Genomic DNA, 10,226 nt, shown 5'->3' with positions numbered 1-10,226 from the left:
AGTTAATAAAAAAAAGAAATATGTTATGTTTGTTAATAAAATAAATATATTTACTATAAATTAAGCGTAAAATAAAAATTTTATACAGAATCCTAAATTTTTTATGACTACTCAGTTAAAGTAATTCTTATTTTCAAAAGTAAGAGACTTTCCCTCCTAAATTTGACTATCTAATAAAATGGTGTCGCGTACACAGTGTCATCAAAGCATGTCAATGATGAATAACGTGAATATGATGGTGAAATGTAATGCAGATGCTGCAACCATATGCTAACTTTCTGTTGTTGAGACCGATGAATTGTAATGCGGAATTTAGATTTAAGTTTTGAATAATATATGTATTTTATACTTGATTTATGTATTAATGAAAGGTATATATAACATAACTAAGGAAAAAAAATCCTAATATAATGTATTTAAGGAGACTAATACAAATAATAATCAATTTCTAGTGAAAACATATTTTACTTTCGTACTCTCTGAAGTTGAGTGGTAGGATCTTAAACGATATTCAACTTGCTAGAGCTTTTGCAAATGTTTCAGATGCACGAATTTTATGAGGATGTTAGCTAGGTTATCTTTAAAATTACGAAGGGAAGATTAATGACCTTGCACTCAAGCTTTTCCTTTTTAAAGTGTTGATCAATTTCTACATGCTTTCGGTCATGTTGGACAAGGTTCTCTAAGATGCTAATGGATGCTTTGTTATTACACTATAGGTCGCATGCTTTTTCTTGTGGAAAACCAAGTTTATTCATGAACTTCCTTATCCATAGGATTTATGTTATTCGCTTGGCAATTCTTCTGAATTCTGGTTCTGCGCTAGACAAGACCATTACCTTCTGATCAGTGGCGGATCCAGGGTTCGGAGTCCCAGGGGGCACCAACTAAAGGACGAAATTTCAACGAAGTTTCATTTGTAAAATTAACAACTAATTCTTTTAAATTTGAAAAAATGACAAGTAGAATCACAATAAATTTATCAAAATTGTGATCTTATTCTTGAAAAAGTTTCTTGTAATTAAATAGCGTTTTCGAATAAAAAAATGCTATTAGAATCACTATTGGGCTACTTGTATAGGCCCATCTCACGGTGAGACGGTCTCATACAAGACTGGCTAAAATTTTAAATACGAAATACCATAAAAGAAAATGAAACAAAATAAATCAATTGACCTAATAAAAAATGAGACAAAATAAATAAATAAGACAAAATTATTAAAATGAGGAAGTATTTATCATCAAAAGACTTCAGTATTAATTTTACACTTTTACTCTGACCAATAGAAAAGTTTACTTTGAATTTTTTTTTAAAAAAAAACGCCTAGGGGCACGTGTCCTAGTAGGCCCCTATGTACCTCTGCCACTGCTTCTAATCCTTGCTTTTTCATGTAATCAAATTTCCCCCGATAAAGTAAAGTACCTGAAGGTTAATTTTCTTTCATCTCGATCACCAATCAATTTGCATCTGTGTATGCAATGAGTTTAAGTGACCATTCTTTAGAACACATTGCCCCATCCAATTGTTCCTTTAAAATATCTCAAAATTCTTATAACAACATCCATACGACATTTGTGGTACATGCATAAATCTGCTCATTATTTCAACTGCATAAGCAATATTTGTAAATTGAAAGGAATGTATAAATAAAACGATAGAACAAAAAGAACTAAGTTAAAATTACAACCTTGAGCTTGTTGATACACAACCTCAACATGAATATATCCAAAAAGATAGCCAAAACACATAGGATCGAAATCCAAAAGCTTGAATCACATACATGAAATGTCCGCGCTCACTTATTAATTCCCTCTATGTAGTGCAAAAGAAGATCTAAAACCTGTTAAACCTCTATGAACATTCTGTTGCTCAACATAGACTAAAAGTCAAATATATCGAAACAGAACTATCATACAGAGTAATAACTAATAAAAGGAATCACAAACATCAGTCAACAATTTAGCGATTACATATTACACTACAATATGAAGGTGATTGTTATAGGTATATTCGATAATAAATTGTAATTAGTTATAAATAGGTGTTTGTGATAGTCTTAGTAGTATAAAAGGGGACATAATGTTGTATTAGAGTTGATGAATTAAATATAATGAAATAAAACAATCATATTCTCCTCTTCTAATTTTCTTCTCTTCTTCCCTATTTACATAGTTACTTGAGATTCAACAACTATAACAGTGATCGCTAAATTAACGTTTCTCTTTCCTTTTTCGCGTAACATTAATATATACTCATGGTTCTGTTTAAATAATCCTTTCCAAAGTCGAAAATTTTGAGCAATCAGGTGCGTCTGCTCACCGAACTGTATCTGTAATGTGTATTACTATTATGAAATCATATAGTTATAAAGTAAAGTGCTTTGTTATTCGTAAATATTGTAACCAAAGAAGTGCATCTGTTTTAGTGGTCTTTTTACATCATACTATTAACTAAAAGAGCTGGAAAATTACATATGGCATCCTCATAACGATTTGCCACATGAAATAATTAAATTTTTTAATTGCTATATTTATTAAATAAATAAGGTAAAGTTGATTTTATTTATATTAAACTAAAATAAATCCACCTATCATACATTTTACTACCTCTTATCAACTCATTAGTCTCATTTAGTTTTCCACACTTGCCAAGACAATATGTTAACTCTTAATATCTTTAATTGTTCTTAGCAAAAATTATAAAAAGTTGCTTTAATAATCCATTTATTGAGACGACCTAAAAAAGATTCCATATGACTATGTTTTAACTTATAGATCAAGAATAAAATACAAATTAAGAGTGATAAGTGAATAATGACAAAAAATAAATGGGATTAATTGGTGAAATAGGAGAAAGTACTAAAAAACTTGAAAATTTTCAGATGTTACAACTAAAGAGTTTGTCATATGCAAAACATTTATTTGCCAAAGAAAAATGATATTAAATTTAATCTTGATCAATATCTTTATCATTAAATTATCTGTGAATACCATTTATTTGCAGTTAAATTGAGTAAATTAGAAAAAAAATATATATTGCATCATATATTATTGACACTTTCTAAAATTACAAAGTTAATTTATACATATAACTATCAAAATTTAGTATTTTTACAGCATAATATCCCTAGTTTTATTTTTTTATATTTTATGTTTATATATGTCGATGCTAACTAGTTTATTATATTTCTGCATGAGAATAAGAGAGAAGGGCAAGAAATCAATAATATTGTTGTTGGTGTACAAAAAGGTGTAGAAAAATAGAAATTCAAAGAATATGTATAATAAATATATGACTACAAAATTTAATTTCAGATCACCCCTGCTTTAAACAGAAACAAATTATATATATTTACAAGTATTTATAAATAACTAAAACAACTAAAACTTTATTAGCATAAATTAAGTTAACTGTATCCTTCAAGAGCTTGTATGAATAACTTGTTGAGATATATACAACGCTAGCTCAACTTTGTGGGCAGACCATAAGTCTTCTTCAGAAACTTTGCTGCCACTTCATCGTCTCGGTGGCAGAGAACTCGCAAAAGCGTATTTGGTTCAGTTGCATTCCACTCTCCAGTTGTCGGAGGCAAAGGTAACCTAGATTTGGCCGCAGAATCATAATTTTCCATAATCACTAGCTTAAATCGCTCGATCAAGCTATCGGAGTCCATGCGTAGAAGAGGGAGGATTGTTCTCAAATTACTTGCGAATCTGTCGATTATATCCGATGGCAAACCATCCCCGTTGGACCAAAATAAATCACATAAGTTCTTGAAATCTTCTTCTATGATGACGGAGTCTTGTAGTGTGAAAGCACGAGAAGGGCCTCCAGCGAGCAAAACTAACAAAAACCCGTCAAATGAAGCTTTCATAACCTCAGTTATGAGACGAGTTCTGACTCTATCATGCACTGTTGTTGCGATAGTTTCCAAATAATGCTCAAGCTCCTGAAGGAACGGTTCAATTCTAGAAGAAGAAGCGTCCCCGACATATAATGCGTTCCATAAAACATGATTCAGCTCATGAAAGATGATCTTGTAGCCAGTCGACTCGCAGAGTTGGTGGATTGCTTCAAAAGAAGCGGAAACTGAGAGTTCGAACTTTGTACCTACCCCTTTAACATCAACTTCGGTAGATCCTGGACTTTTCAGGTAGGTAATGGTCTTTTTCTCCAACGCATCAACGCCAGAGCGAATCCGCTGCATTGAGTTGATACGGACACATAGCTGTGATATCCCGAAAAGATCATTCACATTTGTACTTCCAACCTGCGATCTTCTTCTCATTGGTATTTGCGACTTTTCCTTCTTTTTAAAGAACTTAGAGCCAGCTGAACATCTAGTTAAACCAGGCAAGCTTGGTAGGTAATTTTTTCGAGTCCCTGAATATGAAAACCAAAATAAGAAGTCTGTGATTGCTGAACACTTTTAAGTATAAACAAAAAGGTATGTAAATTATCCGTGACTTACCACAGCCAGATTTCGCCTTCAGGATGTAATGCTGCAAGCATCTGTCCAGACTGTTGGTCAATTCAGTAACCAAGGCTGGCTGCATAGGTATCGGTAACAGGAAAAATGCTTCTAAAGTTTCATCAACAATACGCAGAACTTCTATAGCAGATGTGGCAACTCGGTCTTTGTTAGCTTGCACATTCCAGACCTAGAGAGAACAAACATAAAGAAAGAAAATTAAATCAATATGGCAGAATGTCGGTGGTTGCAAGCACAATTTTGTCGTCATCATCATCATATCCGGTGTATCCTGCCCATAGAAAAGAATGATCAGGGTCAGGGAAGGAAAGAACGGCGGCAACTCATACCCATAAAGGAGAGCGCGGCCTAAGAGTTCCTTGACTCGAGAAAGAATAAGAGAAGTTTGTGTAACGGATAGGACCGTGAGGCTGAAGCTAACTCGATTTTGTGCACAATGCAGTTAAGCTTATTTTGGGATCAAATTTTTGTAATTCAAAGTACCTCTTGTTTAAGATAGTTGTCAACCCATTCTTTAAGCCGCTCAACTCTTGTCTTGATCCATGATTTTACCAATGTTCCTATGATAGCTTCAGTGTCGTATGGAGGCATTTCCTTGATTATTGACTTCCCACCATCATCACTTTCAACAGCATCCTCCACAGCAATTTGTACGAGTTGCTTTTCCAGCCTATCGGCAGCCAATAGTACTTGCACAGCGTCAGGTGTCAGCTCACTGATGCGACCAACAAACTGCTTTAGTTCATTGGCAAAACAGCCATGAAGAGTAGCAACAGCAACACCAGATGAAAGAGGGTTCCATCTTTTGAATACAGGGCTATAAATTTCATTCTCGTTAAGCGCTAAATCAGTAACTTCTTGTGCAAGGAGTGAAAGAACAGGTATCGGATTTTGCTGATGCTTAGAGGACTGCTTGCTCATATTGATCTTCTCCATTTTCTGTGTTGAAGGAACAAACTCTTTGTTACGTTTTGAACTCGCTAATAATGGAATGTGTAAAAACTAGAAAATTATAGACAGTCATCATCATCATCATAACCCGTGTATCCGCTCATAGGGACTATGAGCAAGGCCTGGGGAGGAATACCCAGTGTATCCGCTCATAGGGACTATGAGCAAGGCCTGGGGAGGAAAGAAGACGGCAACCCATACCCCATACAGGAGGATGCAGCCAAAGAGTCCCCCGGCTCAAATTTAATCCTCCGAAGAAGTTCTTCCTGCATTTACTTGCGTTCTTCTACATTATAGACAATGCTATAAATAAATGTAAGTTATAAATGAAAACCTGAGCAAAAGCAGTCCGAACAGATGACCTAATGTAGGTTTCAACCCTGTCACGGGCCACATTAACCTCTTTCCGCTTCTTGCGATACTCCTGAGATATGTCCTCCACCAGTATTTTAGCTGAGGTTACAGCTAAAGTAGCAACACTTTGCATCAACTCGACATTCCCATTTCTAAACGTATCATGGTAAGTCAATAACTGTTTCTCAGACCACCCCAAAATTTCACTTAGTGAAGAACTCAAAACCTTAGTATAGTCGAGATCTTTTACAGTCTTGGCATCATTTTCAACTTGTGTTATAAGATTGCTTGCTGCAAACAGGAGATCGTCTTCGATTTCACCAGTTTCCACATAGTAATGAAACAGAACCCACAAAAAGCAAATGTTATGCAATTCTTGATTCATGCCAAGAATAACCCAAGTCTTCTTGATAAGTTCTAAAACCTCGTCAACATCTTCAATAATAGACGTCTCATCATCTACATCGAAACAAGCCTCTAAAAGAACTTGATATAGCTGAATATTCAGTGGAAACCCATCTGCCCAATGGCACGTATTTGAAGCCTGGTCATCAAAGGATCTACATGCCAGAGTCATGACCACAGTTCGAAGGACTTGCATAGACTCTGTATTCTTTCCTGTCTCCAGAGGTCTTTCAGACGCACTTTGAAGTATCTGCTTTAGCTTCAGGGCAGAAGCGTCTGACTTATCCAAGGGCACATGAGGATAAAGGAGGAGCCCAGCTTCAAGCATCTTCAAGCTTCTCTTCTTGAAAGCCTCAAACTCTTGCTGATTTGGAAAATCAGACAGTTTTAACTGTTGTAATAGCTCCAATGGCAGCACAATTGACTCTATCCGTCTTCCTAGCTGATAAATTTTTATGAACCAAAAATAAAATGAGGTTGGTTACAATAAACTAATCATAACATCCACCCATAAACTGTACACCCAAAATATCAAAAACTTTAGCCATAGTAACAACACAAACTTTTATCTCTTGTAAGTTGTAACAACTAAATTCGAATGTTCCTACGAGCAACTACGGCTCATTTGGTTAGTGGTACTAAATGGTGGTAATGAGGATGATTTATAGCGTAAAATTTCATCAAAAGTTCCATGTCAATCTCATGGCGATGAAACTTTGATCACAAAATAAAAAATTTATTTACAAATTTCCATTACCACCTCTCACAATGGTAATGCGTTAGAAATGAATTGACGATGAAAATGATGTGATTAAGGTTAGAAAAGCATGACCATCCAACGCAAGATTAGAACACTAGAGCAATCCTTCCTACCATTATAGATCCCTCTAACCCCCCTAATTTGTTTGTTTTATGATTCATGGGTAGGCTAGAGAACCCTACTGTCAAGCCTACCCCTCTAAAGAGAACAAAAATCATCTATAATGTTTCAATGATACTGAATGAAAGTATTAAGCACTAAAACAACTCAATTGCAATTCCAAGAACCCTATGCTAAACACTAAAATATATACTTTTATATTATTATATAGCAACTAATCCAAAATATATAGGAGTTTTTTTTTTTTTTTTGGAGAGAGAAAGACATTGCAACATATGACACATGACACCTCACCACCAAGATATAAAACAATTATAGTTATCTATTAAAAATGATAGAATAATTTATCGAAAATTCAAAGTAGGCATTAAGAATAATCACCGGTTCACCACTACAATTAAAATCAAGATAACATGTAATCACTACCATTATGCAAATTTCTCTAATTAACCATCAAAAAATCCACCTTAAAAATCAAGAAAATCAATTTAAAAAATCATTATTACTAATTCAAATTCCTACAATGAACCCATAGAAAAAAATCAAAATCTCCACCAGAAAATCGCAATTAATTATATTTTCTATTTCTTATTTTCATAAGTAAATTTCTAATTCTTTAATACCATCCACACAATTCAATTGTTTTACAGAATATCAAATTTGCTATAAAAAGAATAACATGGGTATAGTGTTATAATTTTGCACAAGTATATGACAATTTTATCAACCAATTAATGTTAAATTCAAAAATAACAAATTTCCTCAAAAGATTAAAGAAAAAAGACCCAGAAAACAGACCTGACCAGCAGCAATTCTAAGAAAAGCCCTACGAACCCTAGAATCAGTTTGTTCAGAAACTTTCATTTGAACCCTAATCAATTCTCCAATAGTGCCCGCCTTTTTCTGTGCACTTCTTTTACCACTACTGATTCCAAGTGCTTTCTTCACTTTACTCGCCGCAGCTGACGTCAGAGACCTCTGTAAAGACGGAGAAGTCGTAAGTGATGACGTAACACTCCTTTCTCTCTCCGTTGACGAACTCCTCTCTGATTGCGGAATATAAGTCAAGGGTTTTGACCCAGTTGAACTTCGACATGCTCCGATTAAGATCTCGTATGCTGTTTCTCGGAGGTCCGATTGTGAAATTTTCCCACCCAAATTCCCAATTGGATTCTGCATTTTTTCCATTACCATTAAAGTGCTTTTTTACTGTGATTTTTTAGTGGGTTTTGTTGGCAGAAGAAAGTTTATGTTGGTGATAAGGAAAATTCGATGCTTTGCTTTGAAGAAAAATGGTGGGTAGAGAGAGAAAATAAAGAAAAGTAGAGAGAAGAGAGAAAGGGGGTTTAAGAAAATTGAGGAAGAAGGATAGAAAATAGAGAGAGAAGATGGAAAATCAAAAAAAGTAGGCGTTGGTTTGATTTGATTTATTCAACTTAAGAAGTTGTAGACCTAACAGTATTGAGTATCCAACTAGAGTTATATCTGGTTCATCAAGAATTGTTCTGTACTAACTACTAAGGTGTTTTCAATTTGGGTTTGGGAAACATATTTTAAAATAATTGGAAAATTATACAATGGCTTTATCCTATTTGATTAATATGTCTGTCGATGTAATTGTTGAAGCATTTAAATATCTTATTATGTATAACTAAAAATTATAAAAAAGTTAATATTAACAATCTTTACGTTAAGACGAATCAAACAAGATTTTATTTGACTATATTTTAACTTATAGATTAATAAAATACAGATTAAAAATTAACTATAAATAGTATCAATAAATCAAATAGCACAAAATCACTGAAACGAATAGAGTATCCTTTAGTTTTGAGTAAAGTTTTTTTGTTTAAATTCTTAGGGTAACCTTCTAGTTTTTAATTAATTTGTACAATGATATTTTATTCACAAATGATGTTTTTTTTTTTTTGGTTAATAAATTGTCAACAAAAATAAGTCGTCAACAATGATTTTTATTTATTCACAAAATAGTTTCGTTCTTTAGACTCTAAATTGCCTTTTTTCTTTCCATTATCTGTAACATTATTGTGTTTATTAATAAATTTTGTAAATTAAGATATCGATAAATCACACAAATTAAATTGAGTTTACATGTATAAGGTTGGAGATTGCAGCGTTTAAATTATTTATGACTCATAAAACGAGATAATGTTGCAATACAATTAGAAATTTTCCAAATATCAAATTTTGGATATACTTTGGGTTATTGTTATAAATCACTGCATCTTGCATTGTATCGTCATCCTTTATATATTGAAATTTCATTATTGTTCCTTAATAAAATTTCATAACTTTATTTCTCTAACTTCTTTCTAAAACAACTCTCTGAACTAGCTAAAATTCAATATCAAAACACTATGGAAAATGAAAATGATCACCAAATTGATTCGTAAGCATCGGTAATGATTGCTAATTTCAAAAAAAATATTGCTTGTGCTAAAATTTAATATATGTTCACTCTTTTGTTAATAAGAAAATCACATTAACTCAATCTTTGCGGCATTAGAAATTAGAATTTAGAATATTTCAAATGATTATTATATGCCCAATTCCAATAATTGAGCAAGAAATTGATTATCGTTCAATCTTTTGGCCATAATGTTTTATAGGACAATCACATTTATGCAAGGTTTGCGACATAAGAAATTAGAATTTAAGAACTAACCAATGACATGTTATATGTCCAATTCCGATAATCAAGCGAAAAATAACAGCCGTTTAAAGTTTTCAAATATTTTTAGTACACCCAGTCGCACAAACCGCGCGATTGGACCGCGGTTGAGTCGCTTAAAACACGCGACTCAATCGCGGTAGATTTGTGTAATACACGCGACTCCACCGCGGTCCAGACACGCGTTTTGTGCGACTGGGTGTACTAAAAATTAGTACAAACTTTAAACGATCGCCATTCTCGATCGGTTATTGGAATTGAGCATATAATATATCGTTGGAAAGCTCTTAAAGATTAATTTCGAATACCACAAACCTTGCATTAAAAAAATTATCAAAAGTTATGGTCGAAAGAGTAAACATGTATCAATTTTCAGCACAAGAAAACTTTAAACGATCGTTATTTCTCATTCGGTCATCGAAATTGGATATATAATATATCATTGGAAAGC

The 10,226-nt window shown here is 33.3% G+C and overlaps 1 protein-coding gene across 1 annotated transcript; it reads right to left on the bottom strand.

Moving 5' to 3' along the window:
- Positions 1–3,252: 3,252 nt before the first annotated feature.
- On the bottom strand, positions 3,253–8,557 carry LOC130824625 (protein unc-13 homolog). The gene is made up of 5 exons (XM_057689702.1): positions 7,882–8,557; positions 5,779–6,645; positions 4,977–5,432; positions 4,473–4,662; positions 3,253–4,384 (listed from the first exon to the last, which is right to left on the bottom strand). Exons 1-5 carry the CDS (start codon positions 8,275–8,277, stop codon positions 3,462–3,464), a joined length of 2,832 nt encoding a protein of 943 aa, XP_057545685.1. The 5' UTR covers positions 8,278–8,557; the 3' UTR covers positions 3,253–3,461.
- Positions 8,558–10,226: the final 1,669 nt, after the last annotated feature.

The sequence above is a fragment of the Amaranthus tricolor genome, chromosome 9, assembly GCF_026212465.1.
Source record: "Amaranthus tricolor cultivar Red isolate AtriRed21 chromosome 9, ASM2621246v1, whole genome shotgun sequence".
In the NCBI taxonomy this organism is placed as follows: domain Eukaryota; kingdom Viridiplantae; phylum Streptophyta; class Magnoliopsida; order Caryophyllales; family Amaranthaceae; genus Amaranthus; species Amaranthus tricolor.
This window is presented reverse-complemented; position numbering and strand designations above follow the sequence as displayed.

Bases quoted from the DNA above. Each gene is read 5' to 3' on its own strand.
- LOC130824625 (XM_057689702.1), bottom strand. From the start codon at position 8,277: ATGGTAATGGAAAAAATGCAGAATCCAATTGGGAATTTGGGTGGGAAA. The intron at 4,663-4,976 runs GTACTTTGAATT...TGTTCTCTCTAG, and splicing joins ACAACTATCTTAAACAAGAG to GTCTGGAATGTGCAAGCTAA. The intron at 4,385-4,472 runs GTAAGTCACGGA...TTTCATATTCAG, and splicing joins GAAGGCGAAATCTGGCTGTG to GGACTCGAAAAAATTACCTA.